Genomic DNA, 22,699 nt, shown 5'->3' with positions numbered 1-22,699 from the left:
GGTGACGCCCAGTTTTTCCGACATCCCACGCACCATTTGTGATGGGCCAGTCTCCACCAAGGTCCTCAAATATTCGTCCTGGATCACTGTAGGTGTAGGTCGATCACTTAAGGGCTCATCTTTGTGATGGGTGTCTCCAGGGGCATCAAATCCTTCTAATAGATTACTGTAGGTCGACCACTTCGGGGCTCATCTTCGAGGCCAAAATCGTAGAGAAAAATTGGCCAAAAAATCGCTTAACGACATCATATAATAAGCTGAGAAGAGGCAAACAATTAAAATTTGGGAAAAAGGTCAGATATGTCTTTCAAATCTTTGTCCTACACCAGTTTATTTTTAGAAATAGAATTAACCGTTCCTGAGTATATTCAGCAGTTTTATATTCTCAATGAATAAACAAATTTTGAATACGCACAGGTCATTCCAATAATAATGAAGTCTGGCTACAAATTATTTTCCACATTATGGTATGTTTATAGGAGTTGTAAGGTACCTAATGGAGTTGTGATGAGTTGTAGAAAGGACGGCGATTATGCAACATATACTTTGGATTTCATGAATCCCAACAAAACTGAAGGCTTCTAACAGGTGATCTAGCAGGCTATTCTGAGGGACCACGTTTGCCAATTCACCGGTTGGGATAATTATCACCCAAACATTTTCAAACGAGCCTGTTGAATTCAGATTGATTTTTGAAGGTAGTATATTTGAAAATAATTTTCAGAAACTTCTTCATTGAATTGAATCTTCACACATTTATTCACCAAGTTGAAAAATATAGTTTTCATTCTCTATTTCAAAATATTCATAGTTACTGAATACGATACTAAATTTGGTAATGAAAAAAATGAAACAGGCTTAGTCTTTCATGCTGGAATTATATGAAGAATTTGTTATAATTGTGATAAATAAAGAAAATAAATTTCAAAAACTACGTTTTTGTGTGAGGAACTTACTTCTTCTTCTCTTTTCCATTTGTAACGCCCTTTTTGCGGCTTTTCTGATTCTTTCTTCTTTTTCTTGTTCTTCTCGACAACGATGAAAATTTTCTACTACCACTCCTACAAACATGTTGAGGACAAAAAACCCAACCAACAGAATGAAGGATATGAAGTAAAGAAGTCTCCACTCTGAATAGTTGACCTTCGGCTGAAAAGCGAGATAATATATCTCAATAAAAATAAGCAATCAATCAAATCAAACATGGGGAATGAGTATATTAAATGAGAGTATACATTACACGTATTATCATGGACACTACACATACACTACAGGGCCTTTTAGGAAGTCCAAAAGACAAAGTTGAGAATTCGGAAAAGTCTAGAATTTACGAAATTAAATGTAAGGACTGCGAACAGACAAAAAGATCTATTAAAATAAGATATAAGGAACACTTAGCACACTTAGAATATGGAAGACCTGAAAAACCAGCAGTCGCCTATGATATTTTGCAACAAAACAATGCCATAGACTTCAGATCATTAGGATTAGTTAGACAAGTTAACAACCAGGCATGTAGATGCCTATGAAAGTGTAGAAATAAGTAAACATAATAATATTATGAATAAGGATGGTGAACCAATACCTAACAGTATACTATATAGCTTATTAAAATAATATTTTAATTATTAGATTTACCTGACTATTACATAAGGACATTGTAAAATTAATTTTATATAGCTTGTTGAATTAATATTTTAATTATTAGATCTACCTGACTATTACTTAAGGACACATTGTAAAATTCATTTTAGACTAGTAGATAAGACAATATTGTGAAATTAATTTAAGACACGCAAGACGCAGGTACCTAGAAAAGGTACCTATGGTATAAATATGAATAACCTTGTAAGTAGGATTAGTTTGATCTTCCTCTTGAAGATGATCACTTGGTGATCGAAACACGTATCGAGATGTTAAAATAACGGTTTGGTGTTGGGAAAAAACTCCAGTAATATTCATTTATGAATTGAATACTTTGGTTGGCTTCACTTCTAAAGAGAGAGAGAACGAGAGACTAAAAGAGAGAAAGAGATAGAGAGAGGAAAAAACAGAACAAGGAAGAACAAAAGAGGCCGACCAAAGAAACTAAGGATTTTTTTGAGAAACTAAATTTTTTCACCTATAAACAAATTTTTTCATGCACAAAATCTCGATAAAACAAATTTTTCATGCACAGAATCTCGATAAAACATATTTTTGTACATAACAATTTCAAATTGCCATAGTCTCTAAACGTTATGTCGAGTATCAGTTTTTTAATTTTTACTTGCCCCAAGTTAAGATTTTTAAATTTTTTTCAATTGTGTTACCTGTTTATCAACTCCAACAGCGTCCAATCCAGTATACATAATATTGACCCAACCATCTCTTGAACTTAAAACGAAGAGTGACATCAATGCTTGCACCAAATCATCGAAATTATATTTTTGATTCTTCCAATCGTAACCTTTCGCGAGACAATCATCCATAGTTTCAATATCGGTAAGATTTTCGCCCGAACAATAGTAAAACGTTCCCTTGAATAACTGAAAAAAAAAATAAAACAGATCAAATTTATTATTTCATACCTATTGCAATCCCCATTATAAAAAATTTTTACCAATAAACTTCATTTTGATTTTCACTATAGAGTGTCAGTGATAAAAAAGTTTTGTTATGGATTTTCATTAATTATCGGCCAGTTCCATTCAATAACAAATTATGGTTGATTCAAAAGTGTTATCCGTTTTAAGTCATGTATTTCTGTAACTCCATATCTGAATGAATATTTATTCCACTGTGTCGGAGTATATACTGATCGATTGAAAATTTTGTACTCTATACCTTAATGCAATTTTTTTGCCTCTTTTCAGCTTAGTACTATGATCTTGAGCGATTTTCAGCCAATTTTTTTCTACGAATTTGAATTGAATCAAAGCGCTGCCGACTTTAGCCTCGAAGATGAGCTCCGAAGTGGTCGACCTACAGTAATCCAGGACGAGGATTTGAGGACCCTGGTGGAGACTGATCCATCACAAACAGTGCGTGGGATGGCGGAAGAACTGGGAGTCAGCTTCCATGCGATTTTTGATGGTTTGAAACGTATTGGAGATGTCGATAAGCTCGAAAAGTGGGTGCCCCACGATTTGAACGATCGACAGAAATTCTTACGTACAGTATGTCAAGAATAGGAAAAAGTTTCAAAATCTTAATCTAAAACCACCTCAGCTGTGCGCAGAAGACAGGAGTGGAAGCGCCCACAGCCCAGTCAGTCGAATTTGTCTGTTGTGAAGTGAGCATCGCGGGTTGTGTACAGTGTACAGTCCGAGCAGAAATAAAGCGTAAAGAGTACAATTTGAGTATTGCAACTTAACCAGGATGGAGTATAAATTAAACCTTAATCGTAAAGTGCTGACAAGTCAAACGAGGGAAGTTATAGCCAATGTAATTTTTTTATGCAACGCGAAGTGGCAGAAAATAAACCTATAAAGGACTTTGAAAAAGTTCAAAAAAGAGTTGTAATGGCAACTGGCTTAAGTTTAAGCAGTGTACAAAAATTTCAAAGGAAGTGAAATCGATTGAGAATGGAAAATACGCTGATTTTTTGACACCAAATATAAAAAGAAAGAAAGCCGCAGCCAAAACTAACTTATATGGTTTTGATAAAGTATTGCTTCGAAGATTTATTATTAATTATTATACTGTCGATAAAAAGGTTCCAACTCTTCGGCGCATATATCATAAATTTAAATCCAAAAATAACTATACTGGTTCCTACGAAAGCCTGAGAAAAGCTATGCATGACATGGGATTTCGTTGAAGGAATACGAAAAATAATCGAAAATTATTAATGGAAAAGCCAGATATCGTTCAGTTAAGAACAAATTTTTTGCGAAGTATGAAAAAAATTCCAGAAGAAAAGCAACCTATAACTTTTATGGATGAAACCTATAGGTATTTATTCCTCGCATACCCACATGAAAATCTGAAATGACAACACTAGTGAAGGTTTACATAAACCAGTATCAAAAGGGCAAAGACTAATAATAGTGAATGCGGGCAGTGAAACTGGTTTTGTAAAAAAAGCTTATTTGAAATTTAGATCAAATACGAAGTCAGGTGATTATCATAACGAGATGAACTTCACGAATTATATAGAATGGCTAGAGGAGATGCTTATTCCTAATGTACAACTAAAGAGTGTCTTAGTGATAGACAATGCTCCCTATCACAATGTGCAGGTAAATAAGTCTCCTACTTTATGTAATAGAAAGAACGAAATGATGGAATGGCTAAGGCATCAAAATATACCTTTTACAGAAGATATATTTAAAATTGATTTATATGGTCTAATTAAAATTCATAAACCGCGATATAAAATGTCAAAAATTGATGAGCGCCCACGGGCATACCGTTCTAAGGCTTCCTCCATACCACCCTGACTTGAATCCTATAGATTTAGTGTAGGCATTTTTAAAGCAATATGTTGAACAAAGATATGTATATTTTTGCTTAAAGACCGTGGAAAGATTATGCGATGAATTTTTTAGTATGTTTTCTGAAACTGAGTTAAAAAAACGATGTGAGCATGCTCAAAGTTTTGAACAGTTTTTCATGGAAAAGGAACCAACATTAGATTTCATGGTAGATGACATGATAATCAACTTGCAAGAAGAGAGTGACACTGAATCAGATTCATTCTCTGAAGATTAAGATGAAATATTTTTTTATTTAAATATTTGCATTTTTGCCTTTTATAATTTTTTTCTTTGTATTGTTTTATTTTTAATTGTTACGTTCTTAGAAAATTTTCGCCATATTTTGCGTTTAATTTAAGTATAAAAAATGTACATATTTAGAAGTGAAATAAGAGCAACCTTCTAATTCAAAGCAAGTTTCATTTGTTTATTTAAAACATTTCTCCGATTAATGGCATAACCATTATTCATAATTTTTTAACTCAAAAGAATACTAATCTCATAATTAAACAAGTTATCTTTATAGCCCTCATTTCCTGTCCTGACCAAAATTATTTTGAATTCAATAATGAGATGGACTAATAGTGGGGAATTTGTACGTTGGTTTCACAGTTTATTCAGGAGACTGTACATCTACACTAAGCAGAGACAACTTTAATTAAGCTCTTCGTTACGCGCAGGCCGTATTCTTAACAAACTGGATCGAAGTATCTATGTTTTTTGCTTTTGGGCAACCAAAACGATCCTTTTTTGAATCCGATCGTCACATGTGATGAAAAGTGAATCCTCTACGACTACAGGAGATGTTCGTTCAGGACAGTTGTTGAAGACAGATAAGCCAACCAGGCACTTCCCAAATACGAAATTCCACCAAAAAAGACCATGGTTACTCTATGGTAGTCATCGGCTGGTGTGATTGAGTATAACTTTCTGCAACTGAGCCACACCATTACAGCAGAGTCATATCGTGAGGAAACGTCGAATTTCTTCCTCACTCACCATACTTCCCAGACCTTTCGCCAACTAACTACTATCATTTCAAACACTTCGATGACGTTACACTGGTAGAACTTTCGCCAGTAAGGACCAGACAAGAGCGGCCTTTCGAGAAGAATCTTTGTTTATTTTTATAACTGTTTGGTCAAAAGGGGCTGAGTTATATTTCTCGCAAACGCAAGGTTTGATCGTTTCCAAATGAAAAACTGCTTTTCTTTATGATACGAACGAATCAGTCAGGCATTTGATTGAGTTGATTCCAACTTGATGGTTTCAGCCTTCACCGTATTATTAAAATGACTGGAAAAAAACATATTTGTTTTAAAAGGACACAAGGACACAATATTTTGATTGTTTAATATTTTTAAATAACAATGCATTGGGCTTTGTTTAATATTCCCCAATATACAGGGTACTGAGTAGGAGCGTGGCGTATCAAAGTTTGTTTAAAAGTGAAATTGCTTTCCATATTTTGAACTGATTTATTCAATCAACTCCATTATCAATGATAACTCTGTTGAGAACTATGTTTTATCGAGAAAATATTTCGAAAATGTCTTTCCAATACTGTTCCAGGACTACTCTTAGGCGAGTCCTGGAAGTCTGCGAATCCAAAATAACTGTTTTCGGAGATATTATGTACACTCTTTTTTCAGCAACCGTGTGGAATAATAAATCAATGAGACACATTTTGAGAAACCCTGAACACATTAAGGGATGGCACGTTGAAACGTTAAACTGTAATGTTTATTTCTTAAATGACGTACTTTGAGACACCCTGTATACTTCTCTGAATGTCCGTTACATTGCCGCCATGTTTTTTCTTTAAGCTGATACTTCATTCATCATTATTAATATATCACTTTCGCGCTTCCAATATTTTCATTAACTTTTTTATTTTTATAATTCAACCACGCTCTTTGAATATCTCCGATACTCAGTCGATCCTTTCCCCTTTTCATTCATCACTCTGAATCGTCGATGACAGCCGATAAAACAACCGCCATAAATATCAACACTTCGCATTAACTTCTAATATCCCATGTTGGTGTTGAGGCTACGGACAACGTCTACCACGCTGATGACATGGGTTTAATTCTCATACCGATCGCTTTTTTTAATTTAAATTCCCTCAGCTGCCGATGACCACTAGGATCACGCGACTGGTGCGCGAGAAGGAAGTTCAAGGGCGAATCCCTAAGAAGGCCTGAGGAGTAAGACAGAGTTCCTAGGAAGTCCTCGCTCTTTGAATCTCTCCGATACTAATTCCATCCTTCTCTGCGTCGATTACGTCACAGGTTTCTCTCTTCTACTCACTAAAGTCTCTCTTTCTCTCGCTCTGAAACACTTATCAATGATGCGCGATCTTGAAGTGAGCCAGAAGTCTCTTTGTTCATCTACTTGTATCCCATTTCATTTTTGAAAATCCTTACTTTGATACGCCACACTTCTACTGAATTCCCTGTATATTGAACGATATTTGAAAACAGTTAAGTCTTTGGTATCTAAAACTTTTGTAGGAACATTTTTTTGTCAACTCCACTCCTTCATCTCAAGCTTCTAATGGAAGATCGATGTGACACTTTTTCGGGTGTTACTTGGGAAAATCTACCAATCATTCTGATGTTTTGGACCCTGACACTTGTATTCCATTACTTTACGATTATGTGTGAAATATAGAATTTTTTTGACATTTGAAATGAATTCGTACGTTTCATACGTAGGTTTCCGGAGAAACTTTTTTCTCTAGTTTAATTTGCAACTTTTCGTACTTTTTTGTAAGAAAAATAACCATTGAAATTGATAAAATAGGACTGATTTTCATGAATTTGAAAAAAAAACTCACCTGCACTCCAAGAATCCCAAATATGATAAAAAATGTACAACAAATCAAAACTATATTTCCTATGGGCCTCAGAGAAGATAACAATGTTTGTACGACTAATTTTAAACCAGGTGCTCTGTTTATTACTCGTAACGGACGAAGTGACCTCAACAGTCGAAATACCTGAAATGATAAATAAATATTTATATGGAGAGAAAAAGATCAAGCTTCATGTAATTTCAGGTCCACACACGTATTTTGAGTACAGTAGAACCTTTCTATCTATCCAAATGTATTAGTAACCATTTGTTCCCTATAAAACAGAACACAGTAGCCTGTTTCTGCTGTATCTTCTGTATCTTCATAGATATTGAAAATCTGTTAACAATTTGCCATTGGAACATCAGATCGCCAGACTTGGCGAAGAGACATACTATGTTTTATACAGGCCGTTTCTTTCATCATATGGTAACATTGCTATATTCTAAACCGTAACAGATACGAAGACGATTTAATGGGAAAAAAGGTAAGTTAAGTTTGATTATTGTTCAGTGTAGTCAATTATTGGTAATCCACGAGTAAAAACGTAACAATACAATAACCGGCACATGAAATATTGCAGGCAATGAAGAATAAATATCGAATAGATGCAATGTGCATATTCGATAATTCGATATTTTTGTCGCAATCCAGAACACTTGTAGAAGCGATTTTCACCATCGACGTTGGCGTCCTCAGTAAATGACGATTCAAACTTGATTCTACTAGCTCGACGTTTGTATATTGAACGGGAAGAACCTTTATTTTCGGTCATAAAAAATAGTTATTAAACCAAAAATTTCCAGAACATTCCCGGTAAATTTCAACTCAATTCACCAATGTCTAAGAGTGATCTTTTCTTATCGATATTTTTTTTATAGAAAAGAGTTTTCATTAGCTCTTCCAAATCAACTTACTCTTTGACAATGACAATGATAACTAGAACGTACGACCTTCCAAGGTCAGATTAAAGGAGTTCTACTGTATTTTAATTTCTAGAGGAATATACTCACCCTCAATATTCCAAATATTCTAGAGGTGGTATCGTTGATTAAAAACATAATTATATCTACTAAAGAAATTATTACTAAGGAACCATCCATTATATTCCAACCTGACGTGAAATATGCGTTTGGACCGTAGCACATACCAGCTGCTACTACCTGCAACAAAGTTATTGTGATGCTGATAATAACTCAGAAAGAACAGGGTTTTATGAATCGAACATACGTTTATTAAAAATGAAGAAAATAAATTCAAACAATCAGGATATCATTCTTTTGTTGACTTTTCAGCAACGACTGACTCACTCGTAGGAGATATTTTGAGATATAACTTGCACCCAGTCAACGCACATACCACTGATGATGTCTACCGCAGTAGCAGACGAAACGTTCGGTACTTCATGCTCCATTCGATCACGGCCTACCAAACTGGATTTTCTTGTATTTGGCATTACATTTTGCTTGTTTTTTTGTGAAAATTCGCAATATCTCGAAAAAACAGAAAAAGCATACATTCCACTCACATATTCCATGAGTGGAAAGACTGAAAAAGATATTCATGCCAAATTCCAGCTCTGAAGATGAGGTTCTAGAAACTTCGACATTTTGGCAAGATTATCTTCGGTTAGGCCGAAACAACATTAAAAAACAGTTATTTTGGTTTTGAGAATATTCCCAGTGTTTCGAATGAAATCTATTATAACACGTTATTTGTAATGATTTCATCTACTAGTTAAAAAGAACCTCCTTGAATGAGTAATTCGATATTGAGACTGTAAAAAATTGTGGAATACGAAACTTCAGATTTCAAGAGGATACAGAAATTTCAAATGGGAATAATAGTCGAAAGAGACCTTATTTGAAAGATCTTTCAATTATGTATCTTATTCTGTGATATTTTCGAAATTTCAAGAATAAACAGACTAAAAAAATACTTTTACAAGTTTGTATTCAATATAGGAACAGGAACAGGAACATTTACTTTATCCAATGTTCGAGCAACATTAACTCCCATATAATGGTATAAGCGAGTTTCTATTTCCTTCCTTACATTCTGAAAAATATGTTATTAGTAGCCTAAAGCACATGGTAACTAATAAATTTTTGAGTGGAGTCAAATCGGGGGATCTGGGAGGCCATTCTGTAGAACATCTTTTTTCAATCCATCGACCCGGAAAGTTATTATCGACGAACTGTCGCGCTAATACTATACAACGGGGGGAATCCCATATTGCTGAAAAATTACCCCATTTCGAAATAAAACATCTAACTAGATGACTTTGTTATTGCTTGGCATAACTTCATTATTCTGCTAATTGAAATCTCCTCCAACATTCAGGTCTGCTTCAAAAAAACATGGTTCTAAAATATGGTTACCCAAAATTCCTGCCCGACTATTTAGTTTTTGGGGATATTCGACCATAAAAATCAACAAATGAAATATTTTTCATTTGGCGATATTTTCAGGATTCCTCCCGAAAAGTAACAAGAAAAAGAAATGGCATACTAACCTTCACAAACATTTCCGTGGCAAAAACAACAGAAAAAATATAATTACAACTTTGCAGAAATAATTTCTCCGTGCTGTCTGGTGGTATATTAGGCCTTTCCATTGCTAATGTGATGCAGTTCAATGCAATGAAGAGTAGAATGACGTTGTCAAACCAGTTTTGTTTCACCAACCAACAACAATACTTTCTAAATCTGAAAAAAGTTAATCAGTTGAAAAACTATTGTTCATGGTTTTAAAAGCAGGGTTGAGTAGGAAAACAACTCAGTAACTCTTATATAAGTTGAACATTGTCCATTGTATTTATTTTTTGCTTAGTGTACAATGCAAAAATACATTCGCTTTGTACAATAATTGTTGTTGGCAATAAAGAGAACATTATAATCATAAAGTATGTTGTTTTTGTTTGTATCCATAATCGTTTTCAATTAAAATGTTGTGGCTTCATTTATAATTTTTCTGAATTTCTTTTTTAATTTTTCTATAAAATCCAGATTCTTGACTGATTATATTATTTCTTTACAGTTCAGTTCTCAAGTTTTTCGTTGTTTTTTTTAAATTTGTTTTTATCAGAGACAATGATTTCTTTAATTATCATGCTCATTAATTTTCATTGATGGAAGAATATTTTTTGTACATCAATTCAATTCAATTGATTTTATTGTCCCAATAAACAATTAATGCTGATATTTAGAGCTTATAACTAACTACATAGTATTATAAAATAACAGTAAGAGAGACAAATATATAACTAATGTAATCAATATTAATTATAATTCATTAATAATTTATGGGAAATGTTGTATTTTAACTTGAATAATATGACAATTATTAGGGAGCAGGGCCGTAGCGAAAAGAATAACCAGGAGTGGAGGAAATTCAAATTTTCCCAACCCCACCAGCAAAATTTCTCAACTTTCAAAAAAATGAAAGCCGAGGGATTAGTTACTACTATAATATATTAATTTTCTTACTTAGCTATCCAAAGATTGGCTGAATGCTTATGCCCGTTAGGGTATGCACAAACAAAAATAAATTTTGGTAATTATAAAAATAATAATGGAAATTATTTTACTCTGGACCAAGGTCCTTGGTCTTCAACCATATCCACCATGTATAGGAGTATTCAATACAAATGAAAGCAAACAACACTTAGATTGTTCTACTATTATTTTTTCTATCTTCACGGCCCGAAATTTCCCAACTTTTTCAAGTCGAATAAACAGCGAAAAGTTGGGAATTTTGTAAAATTGTCACTCCAAAATTTGTGGACTGTTTAGGACTGTTCTCTTACTTGGGAGAAATTAACCTTCTTTGAAGTTTTCAAACAACTCAGAATTTCAAAGTATGGGATCTCCAAGTTATGGAGAACAGAACAGAACAGATCTTCACGGCCCGAAATTTCCCAACTTTTTCAAGTCGAATAAACAGCGAAAAGTTGGGAATTTTGTAAAATTGTCACATCAAAATTTGTGGGCTATTTAGGACTGTTCTCTTACTTGGGAGAAAATAAACTTTTTTGAAGTTTTCAAACAACTCAGAATTTCAAAGTATGGGATCTCCAAGTTATGGATGTTGGGAAATCCCAACCTTGTCCTGGTACTTTCCCCCTTATTATTACCTTTCCCTTTCTTTTATCACATTTTAATTTTTTTAACTTTTATTAATTTTTTTACTATTATTTTTTACTATCTTCACGGCCCAAAATTTCCCAACTTTTTCCCAAGTAGAAAAAGCAGGGGGGAAGCTCCCCCCATCCCCCCCATGGCGACGTCCCTGTTAGGGAGATCTTAAATCTAATACACACATCGCCAAAATTCTTAGATCCCCTTATGTTTGTCTAAATGAGACAGTGGTATCATAAGTTAAGAAGTGTATCACAAAGTACATTTGATTTGGTTACGTAACCAACGCAAATTGGCTGAATTCAATTCTAACTGAACAAGAAAAAAATACAAACGAAAAATAGTGCATAAATAAATGATTACTAGAATCTGAAATGTAGAAGAAAACCATTTTAGAGCGAAATAAAAAATTCATTAATATTCGGTGTGACCTCCCCTATTCCGTAGTAAGGTAGTAACTCGCCTATGGATGGAAACAATAAGGGGTTTATCCATTGGGATGTTGTTCCATTCTTCTTGGGCCGCGAGTATGAGTTCCGGGAGGGTGCTATAAGGATAAACTCTGTTTGAGATTGCTCGTTTAACAAAATTCCACATGTTCTCAATGGGATTCATGTCTGGTGAATTTGCTGGCCATGGTAATCTTTGATAAATAATGGGTTTAATAATGTTTCGAACATATCTATCCCCTGTCATAGTATCTCAAATGGGAATTAGCTGCGTACGACGACTATGCATTATGCCTCCCCAAAACATTACTGATCTTCCTTGGAATGGAACGACTCCTCTAGCAAAAGATAGTCTTTATTGTCGCTCTGGTCCTCTCTAAACTCTGTCTCGCCGACTATCACTAACTAAACCAAATCTGGTTTCGTCCGAAAAAAGGACATTTTGCCACTGAGCTAAAAGCCATTCTTTGTGTTCCTGTGCCCATTGTAGGCCAGCGGCCATGTGTCTGGGATGTAGCCTGGGTACTCCTAATGGCCTACTGGATTTCAAATTGGCTCCTGCAAGTCTCCGTCGTATTGTGGTACTGGAAATTAATCGACCAAACGTTCTTCTTGAATGAGTTCGGACTGCTGAGATTGTTATGGTTCGATTTCGAAGTACATATCCTGCTAGATACCTATCTTCCCTTGAAATAGTTACACTAGGACGCCCAGTTCCACGAGAGTTAACACTGTTAGTTTCCTGGTACAAATGCACTATTCGGGTAACTGAAACGCGGGGAATCCTTAGTCTATCCGCGATTTGATGATTTGGTATACCCTCATCATGCAAAACTACTACTCTTGCTCTATGGAATACTGAAATTCTATTGCCAGGCATAATTGAAAAGGATAAATCAACAATCACTTAAACACATTAAATCTATATGAACCACTTTTTAAACATTGGTATCTAAAATTGGAGGATATTGTTTTTGTAAACATTTTTGTATGCCTAGTACAGGCGAAAGAAATGGCGATGAAATATACAAAAAACCAGCCATGATGAATATTTTGTTTTACAATTTACGAGGGAGGTCCAAGAATTTTGGCGATGTGTGTATTTTCAATTTATTGTTTTCATAATAATCTTTCTTCGATATTGGATATAGAAGGTTTTATTATACTTCATTAATTGAAAAAAAACAGTATCTCTTTAATCAATATTCAATTTTCTTTTTGAAATGCAAATATGAAATGATCTTCTGCTATTGAAAAAAATGGATCAAAGAATTTGCATCAAATTTTGTGTGTAAAAATGGTATTAAGTGCTCAAAAAACACTTGAAATGTTGACAGTGGCGTATCATGAGTGTACTCTGAGTCAGAAATATGTTTGCAAATGGTACAAGTTTTGCATAGAAGATCGAGAAGATGCCATGACGGCTGTCGCCGTGGACGCTCAGCACATCAACAACCGATGAAAATGTTGAGAAAGTGAAGAAAAGTTGCTGGTGATGTCGGCATATCGGTTGGCTCATGTCATGAATTGATTTCGGAAATTTTAGGCATGAAGCATGTGGCAGCAAAGTTCGTTCCAAAATTGCTGAATTTTGACCAAAAAAACGTCTCATCAGCATCGTTCAGGAATTGTCGAATAAGGTCAATGGCGATCCAGATTTGCTTAATGGTATTTATATAAAGTATTTTCATCTATTCAAATACTTTATATATCGTTAATTTGATAGCCATGAGTATCTCACCAGATAATTGAACCATTTGAAAAATTTACAAATAAAAAGCAGTTTTGGAAAAAAATCATTGTATTTCACTGGCATTGAAATTCCGCCCAATTACATTAAAAATGTCAATCTCATCACTGAACTCAAAATATAAATGAAAAATATAACACATTTATTGTAGATTAATAATGAATAATTGAATGATTTTGCAGCAGCATTCAAAATACCAGATTTAATTGATTCTTTCCTTTTGATCTCCATTGAAATTGTCTCCTGAATCGACTGATGTTTTTTGTTATCATTTCATTTTATACATCGTATTGTTTTTATTACTTAATTTCCTGTATGAACATGTATGTTCTTTGGGAGTATCAAAGTAACCATTATCATTATTATCATTATCAGTTTACAAAATATCACTCAATGTAATTTTGAGACTTCAATTCATATTTTTCCAGGGTTACCGTTAACTTACGATTGTTGGGGTGAATCCCATCCTTTATTTCGGTTGGTGCATTCAAAAATCTTATTCAATATGAATGTAAGAGCTTACCTATTATCCGGAGCAAATATATACAAGGAATATTCATCTTTTCCCTTCACACATCCCGTGGTCTCTAACATGATCTTCAATCTATTGAACACACTCAATCTAGGAGAGGTTCTTGCAGCGCTCTCTTCCGTGTGGATTTGAGGCAACACTTTATCATTAACAGTTTTATCGTTCAAACTGTTCACCGACTTCATTTCTTTTTGGCCATTTTTTCTTGGCAAAACAGGAGTGGACGTCTTATTGAGCTTGTGAATTGGAGATTTTTTGAGCGAATTTTTCCTCGTCAGACCTGGAGGAATGGGGCCCTAGAAATATATAGGGTTGATATAATACTGAAAAACATTGAGCTGGAATGATCTTTACTTGTGGCGGTACAGAGCTGTGAGTGTTTGATCTACATCTAATGGAATTTTGGGGACTAAGTCCTTTAGCAATCTTATTATTTGGAGTATCCTTTTGAGTATCATTTTGAATCCTTATCGATGATTGCAATAATGAGTCGTTTCGCAAACTTGCCTGAAATGAAACAGCGAAATGCAAGCGAACATTTCTCCGTGATAGATATCTATCACGCAATAGCCAAATAATGAAATATCACTTTAATTTGAGCGAACCGAAATATTGTGGATATCTTGGTAATTTAAGATATTTCATTAGTAAAAAAAATGTTTAAAATCTGTTTTTCCGTTAACCAGCTGTCGCACCCCTACGAACGACAACCATCCGAAGTCGAAACTTGTGCGAGCTAAAGATTAACGAGGTCTTACCTTTTAACGTGTGATTCCTAATACGTAATCACACGTGATTCCGTGTTAGGCTGATTTGTTTTTTTTATTTTCCCTCGAATGCCAATGAAAGCTTTCTATTTATAAATATATCGACATATTCATGATTTTGTTTTCAAACATAAATATGTATACCGTGAAATTTTTAGTCAAAGTACTCATGAAGTCAAAAAATTTTGTTACTTTTTCAATATCCAATAATGCAAAAAACTAAAATGCATTCAAACAAGAATAATACCAATTATTTTGATGTATGTCAAAAGAGTTAGAGATATTCACAATATGAGACGAAAGTTCCAAAGAGAGAACTGTCTTTATGTGGAATGAACTTCCTAAGAAAGTTTTTCCAAATAGATTTAATCTTCAGCGATTTCAATCCAATGTAATTCGCTACTTTTGCACAGGCACCGCTCTTAGAGAGCCTCAAGGATTTTCCTGTAGTGCTTGTGTTTTATCCTTAGAAAAAAAACAGGTTTTGAAAACGGAAAAAGATTCTTTTCTGAAACGTTAGCCATAAGTGAAAGCTTGGTGAAAATATTTAATTTTTTCCAATTGAGTTTTTTTCAATTTGTAGGCAAAATTTATGAATATAGTAATTTGACTCTTCAGGGGTTTATATTACACAGTAACTTTTCGGGTGAACTTTTCAGTTTGCCCTTTATTACACTTGAGCAGATTCTCTATTTATTTTTCAGATTTTGGAAGATCGTATATCTAATAAAACAGTAAGAATTATTGAATCCTCCACAAAAATTGTATTTTAAAGAATATATAATAACATCTGCATTCGAAATTGTATCACCAAAAAGGGAAGCTAAAATCTGATCCAGTGTTAACGAGCTGATGGGAATCTAACCTCAAAGAATTGTTTTGTTAATTTTGACACCTTTCCAAGTTTGAATTCAATAGTGCACACAAGTATCTTCTTGTTCCCAACGATTTCCTTGAAATTTTTATCGTGAATATTTTGTGGAGGTTTCGGAAAATAATCCATAATGCACTCTAACATCGGTGCCTGTGCGAACGTAGCGATATCCTTTCAATTTGAATCGCTGGAGATTGGATTCATTTGGAAAAACGTTCTCAGAAAGTTTATTTCACATAAACGCAGATCTACAGAGAAACAGTGAAGTTCGAGGGGCACAGAGTTGAACCTCAAAACCTCAAACAAAAATCTTAGCAACGGACTTGAATAAGTCCGTAACTTTGATTTAGACTATTCTCAAGACTTCAGAAGTTGCTTGATACAATGAAAATAGATTGCTGAACACAATACTGAACAATATCGATGATTCAATATTAATTGTTGAATTAAATATCATTCACAGCACAATATTACCCCTATCAGATATCAGTGAAATAATTGACATAATGTTGACTTCAAATGAAGATAGTCTACCAAATTTTGAGAATATTTAATTGTACCATAACTTATTGAAAATTGAAATCAGTTATGATAATATAATCATTATAGTTGCAATACATTCTCCGATACTACTGGAAAATGTTTATGATTATTTCCACCTATTCCTGATTCCAATTTTCAACCAATCCATAATATCTTTTGAACCCTCAACTCATCTTACCACCACTACGAAGATGAGCCGTATATGAGAACATAAGATACATGTATATATGATGTGAATAGACGAATTGTGTATTAAAATTACTGAAAGGAAATATCAACCACCAAACCAGGATATTAGTGAACCAGTAACCCCTGTTCAACAATTCAGAATCGGAAAAAATTGTACGGAATATGATGTGAAGAGATTAATCAGCTAAAACTGATTCACAACCCACAAAAATGTAACTTTCCTCTGACAGGCTGAATATATTCAAACGATGCTACTTCCATCAAAAAAATGCCCATGCAGTTATCTGAGATACATTCTGAAAACTACCCCATGAAAGTCCCGGAAAGAGTCATATGGTTGAAGGAGATATGTATATGAAATCCTATCTTTTACTTGTTCAGCAATTCATGAAGTACTGACACTAGTTAGGATATACAGTGCATTTCATTTAAAACAAGCCCCGAATAACTTTTGGTACTATGATTTGCAGAGAAAATGAAAAAACACGTCAACCCTAGTATACAGAGTAAATTTTAGGTGACCACATCATAGGACCTTTTTTTATCGATGATAATTTGACTAGTGACAAATATTTGGATATGTTGGAGAATGGAATAATACCGTGCATCAATAGGGCAATTGAGGAGGATATAAGATTATTCGAAAACGAAATAGTTTTTCAGCAGGATGGTGCATCCCTTCATTCTGTAATTTTTGAATGATAATTTTTCTGGTCGCTGGATTGGTAGAAGAGGTCCTTCCGAATGGCCATCAAAGTCTCCGGATCTACTCCTGTATATTTCTTTCTATGGGGTCATTTGAATTCTAAAGTGTATGTGATAGAATCAACAACATTATAAAATTTGAGATAGTTGGTGAAAACTTTTTTGAACATTCACTGCAGTAACTTTTTTTTTCTCATTGTCCAGTCATCAGATTTTCATTCAAGAATTGATAAAAAATCTCTTTTTCTGATTTATTGTTTCCATACTTGTCTCTAGACCGAATATTTCAAAATGTGGCCTCCTGTATAATTGTTGACCTGTTTTTTTATTTTTCCTGCATATCATTGTTCCAAAAGTTATTAAGGGTGGCTAGTTTTCAACTCAAATTATTTGTAGCTCACGAACCATAATTTTCAGACCATATGTTTTATACTTTGTTCAAATTTGCTCATCATGGAGCATCTGATAATGCGAAACAATACAGGTTGATCCTTTACAAAAAATTGATGAAAAGCTCTGGGGGAGCTATAGGGGGATCAACATCAAATGTGAATATGTCAAAATGTGTCCTCCTGTATACTATTTTTATTTTTCCTAAAAATCTTTGTGCCGAAAGTTATTCAGGGTGGCTCGTTTTAAATAGAATGCACTTTATAAACATCCCATTTTCACGGGAGCAGCAGTTCTGTCTGTAGCACAATCTCAAATCAAGTCTGTTAATCTAAATGAAGTCAAAGGTTCCCGTTGCCCGAACCTATTTGTATGAATATGTTGACATATTCAAACTCAATCCCTGAAAGTCAAACAATTCCTAAATCTCGATTCAGATGGCAAGAATGGTTATTCAATCATCAATTAAAATGAACATTTATGTAACTTAAGAAGGGGAAAATATAAAAAATAGATAAATTTGGAAAATATAGCCCTGTCCATTTCCGACAATAGAAAAAATGGTGAATGAGATGTGAATAATATATTTCAACAACTTCGCCAAATTTAAGAATCGTTCCAGAGTCCGACACAGAAGTGATAAGTGTTTTTGAAGTATGTGCAAGTAAGCAAGTAAGTAGTATAAAGTTTTATTTTCAAGCTGGAGTGACACACCTAATTCTAGCCTAAATTTTCTGAAAGATATTTCCCTAATTAAACTACAGGAACCCTGGTGCAGTTTGAAAAGAAAGCATTGTGTAAAAGTTATAACAGAAATATTTGTCTGATTTTGTATTTTTTTGGAGTATTTGTACCAAATCAGTCCTCACCTTTCATGTGGACAAAATTTTTATAACAGCTAGTTTTGAATTATATCATAGTTCAAGATATTTTTGGTTTATTTTTGAAGCAAAACGTTTTTCCTTCATGACGTGTTAGGAATTACACGTTAAAAGGTGAGAACTCGTTGATCCTAAGCTCACACAAGTTTCGACTTCTGAGGGTTGTCGTTCGTAGGGATGCGACAGCTGGTTAACGAAAAAAATTTTTTTTTTCTTAGATTTCGAAAACGACGCGAAAGAGGAATTTGAAATTGGGTAGTTATATGTGCTTGGTATACTTTTGAATACCTGAGTTCTTATTTAAAAAATTATCGATTAGGTCATATCTCTCTGGGACGTACTGCATAAATAATTTTTTAGAAAATGGTTAAAAAATTTGGCGAAGTTCCTGAAGTAGGGTGAAGTGAAGCCGATAGATTATTGTGAATTCACCAAAACAATTATTAAATTTGGTGAAGTTGCTCAATTAGGGTAGACGGAAGCCGATAAATCGTTGCGAATCATCAATGTTTCTCATCTCATCCACCATTTTTTCTAGTGTCGAAAATGTACACGGCTATACAGGGCTTTTCATGATGAGCATTAATTAGCCGTTTCTGGCAAACTATTCAACCGATCAACCTGAAAATTACACAGTATGCATAAGTCAATATGACCTACACGCCTAAAATATTTTAGACGAAGCGGCGTTGTCGCTTCTACTATAAAGTAGCGGCTTCTTTGATTTTTCAAATAGAACACCCCGTATATAATATCATATTATGATTCATTATTACTTTGTCAACAAATTCATATACTATTTCCCTATACCTATCTATTACTGTTTAGAGGATATAAATTAATTTCGATATTTTTTTTGCCAAACATGAACTTTTATAAATGCTGATAATCTTGAACTCTCTTGCACTAAAACGATCAAATTTGAAATGGAGTGGAGTGATACTATGAGGATCTTCACTCCGAGTCATTTTCCTCATACAGGGTCTTCAAAAAACGCAGATATTTTGATCTCATGAAAAAATGAGTGAAACTCGATTTTTTCAAATGGAACACCCTGTATATTTGTTTTAACATTTTTGAGCTCTACATCATCCAATTTTAGATTAACTTTGTTCAGATGATACTATTTCTATTTTGAACCGTTTTCGAGATAAACTGTTTCAAACGGAAATTGACATGGTTTCCTTGTTCATCACTCATTTTTGTAAAACAGATTTCGTTTGATGTTTCTCAATTAGTCACAGATAATACAATGAAAAGATAATTATTAAAATACTCCTCAACCATCTTCAAACAATAGTTTTATTAACGTTGAAACACGAACTGAAAATAATAAACCCATAAATTAATGAGTTAATTTAATCGTCAGTGTATTTCAGAATATGTTCAAACACATCTCCACCTCTACTTAAACAAACATGTAATCTCTTCAAGAGATTGTCATGTGTAGCGCTTCTGATCAAGTCTGGAGTCAAACTATTGAAAGCAGTTGTAACTCTCGATTTCATATCTTTCATTGTTGTTATTGGAGTAGAGTAAACTATATTTTTAATGAAACCCCAAACGAAATAATGTAATGGATTGCCATCTGGTGTTCTAGGCGGCCAACGAAAAGGTCCATTATACCAATTCATTTGTCTTCGAAGATTTCGGTTGAAGCTTCGCTGACTGAATGCGAATTATGGGGTGGGCACCATCCATTTGGTACTATACACAAATTATTTGAATTCCATTCCTCAGTAAATCTTCATCTTTTGATGCATTCAAATTATCATCATAAAACTCGATATAAAAAATTGACTCATTCTTTATGGCACAAAATACATTGAACTGCCATCTTTCTTGAAAAACCCTTTGGCGAACAACATGGGGATTTTCTGGCGCCCAATAATGACTGTTGTGTCTATTGAAAACTCCATTTTTTGTGAACTTGGCCTCATCTGTCCATATGATATTGTCAAGGAAATGTTTATCCTCTTGAGTCTTGACAAGTAACCATTCAAAGAATTCCACTCTACGAGGTAAATCAGTCTCTTTCAAATGTTGGACACAGTAGAACTTATAGGGATGCCATTTATGCTTATCAAGAATTCGACAAATTGTCACGTAGGGTATACCTATCTCCTTTTCAGCCTCGTGCAGAGAAGCATTTGGAAATGCATGAAAGTATCCTAAAACTTTTATACCATTGCCATCATCATCCACTTTAGTCTTCTTACGAATGATTTTTGGACGGAAGGTTCCATTCAACCTACAGTTTTTTAGTAGTCAATTTATCACATCATTATTCGGCTTCGGAAGTTGTGGATATCTTTCATGAAATACTCGGCATGTTCTACTTGCAATTCTATTGCACTCACCATAAATTATTAATAAAGTCAAGAAATCTTCATTACTGTAACCTTTTCTTGGCATTATTCTATTATAATTGGTGGCTATCACAATCAGTCAAAACCACCAACGAAAGTCTGACGTTAAATAATTGGTTTATTTATTTTTCCAAAGCACACTTTTAAAAAATAATAATGTGTACTGTTTGTTGTACGTTAGAGACCAATACCTCAATGTATACAAATTGTAACTTTTTCTAAGGTTACCTAAGGTATGTACCTAACATACCAATTTTGAATTGATTGATCTGAGACAGTTAAAAAACTGGATCAAAAAGAAATATTACTAAGTATAAAAAGAAATATTACTAAGTATAAAAAGAAATATTACTAAGTATAAAAAAAAATGTTGAATATCCAAAATAAGTGATGAATTCAAAAAAAACGAGCAAGAAAACCACGTCAGTTTCCGTTTGAAACAGTTTATCTCGAAAACGGTTCAAAATAGAAATAGTATTATCTGAACAAAGTTAACCTACAATTGGATGTAGAGCTCAAAAATGTTGAAATATACAGGGTGTTCCATTTGAAAAAATTGAGTTCTACTCATTTTATCATGAGATCAAAGTATCTGCATTTTTTGAAGACCCTGTATGAGGCAAATGAAAATATGACTCGGAGTGAAGATCCTCATAGTATCACTCCACTTCATTTCAAATTTGATCGTTTTAGTGCAAGAGAGTTCAAGATTATCAGCATTAATAAAAGTTCATGTTTGGTAAAAGAAATATCGAAATTAATTTATATCTTCTAAACGGTAATAGATAGGTATAGGGAAATAGTATATGAATTTGTTGACAAAGTGATAATGAATCATAATTTGATATTATATATGGGGTGTTATATTTGAAAAATCAAAGAAATCGCTACTTTATAGTAGAAGCGACAACGCTGCTTCGTCTGAAATATTTTAGGCGTGTAGGTCATATTGATGTATGCATACTGTGAAATTTTCAGGTTGATCTGTTGAATAGTTTGTCAGAAACGGCTAATTAACGCTCATCATGAAAAGCCCTGTTGTATTTTTTATGATGAAAGGTTGGTTGTGTAACAGTATCAAATTTTTCTTGAAAAAACAATTGTTCTCTTGCCGAAGTTTCGACATTAATTACATCCTTCTTCAGGGCTCGAAAAGTAGATTCTTTGTGTTGATAGTACTATTTTAAAAGGCATTAGACATTTTTTTGGGTTGGTGCTTTGGTTGTTGTAATGTTTTTAATTAATTTTTAAATATATATATATATATATATATATATATATATATATATATATATATATATATATATATATATCTAATACGTCTAATGGTTTTTAAAATAGTAATATTAACAAGAAGAAACTACTTTTCGAGCCCTGAAGTAAAATTTCATTGAATTCGAAACCAATCTTCTTCAGAAAAATTATTAGATCACAAGACAAGTTAACTGATTCATTTTTATATTATCCTCCCTCCTCAAGTTACAAAAATGTTTGTTTAGATTGATAATTGAATAACCAAACTTGTCATCTGAATTAAAATTCAGATATTTCAAGAAATTGAGTTTTAATAGGCCAACATGCGAATTATAGGTACGGAAAACAAGAACACGAGACATCGAGCATTTATCCAAAAAGGAACTCGATTTTGATTTGTTGAATTCATTCCGAGTACATTCCTGTCATTTTAGACGTTTCAGATTTGAATGTTGATAACTTGTCAATATATAAACCATTCCAAACCAATTTCAACGTTTTTTCTATGTATAAAACACAAGCACTACAGGAAAATTC

The 22,699-nt window shown here is 33.6% G+C and overlaps 1 protein-coding gene across 4 annotated transcripts in view; it reads right to left on the bottom strand.

Annotated features, from left to right (window-relative positions):
• The window catches only part of LOC111504603 (voltage-dependent T-type calcium channel subunit alpha-1G), a 639,024-nt gene that overhangs the window by 21,642 nt on the left and 594,683 nt on the right, over positions 1-22,699 (bottom strand). For 3 of the 4 annotated variants that reach the window (XM_074179901.1, XM_074179899.1, XM_074179900.1), the window contains exons 19-25: positions 14,545-14,697; positions 14,182-14,486; positions 9,836-10,028; positions 8,334-8,483; positions 7,303-7,464; positions 2,313-2,528; positions 957-1,149 (exon numbers count right to left, since the gene is read on the bottom strand). In XM_074179901.1, the coding sequence (XP_074036002.1) occupies positions 957-1,149; positions 2,313-2,528; positions 7,303-7,464; positions 8,334-8,483; positions 9,836-10,028; positions 14,182-14,486; positions 14,545-14,697 (1,372 nt within the window). The remainder of the gene's footprint in view (positions 1-956; positions 1,150-2,312; positions 2,529-7,302; positions 7,465-8,333; positions 8,484-9,835; positions 10,029-14,181; positions 14,487-14,544; positions 14,698-22,699) is intronic. The other variant, XM_074179902.1, reaches the window with a different exon arrangement.

This window comes from Leptinotarsa decemlineata, unplaced genomic scaffold (assembly GCF_025532065.1).
Source record: "Leptinotarsa decemlineata unplaced genomic scaffold, Ldec_3_MD MMD2_tig00026282_RagTag_RagTag, whole genome shotgun sequence".
NCBI lineage: Eukaryota > Metazoa > Arthropoda > Insecta > Coleoptera > Chrysomelidae > Leptinotarsa > Leptinotarsa decemlineata.
This window is presented reverse-complemented; position numbering and strand designations above follow the sequence as displayed.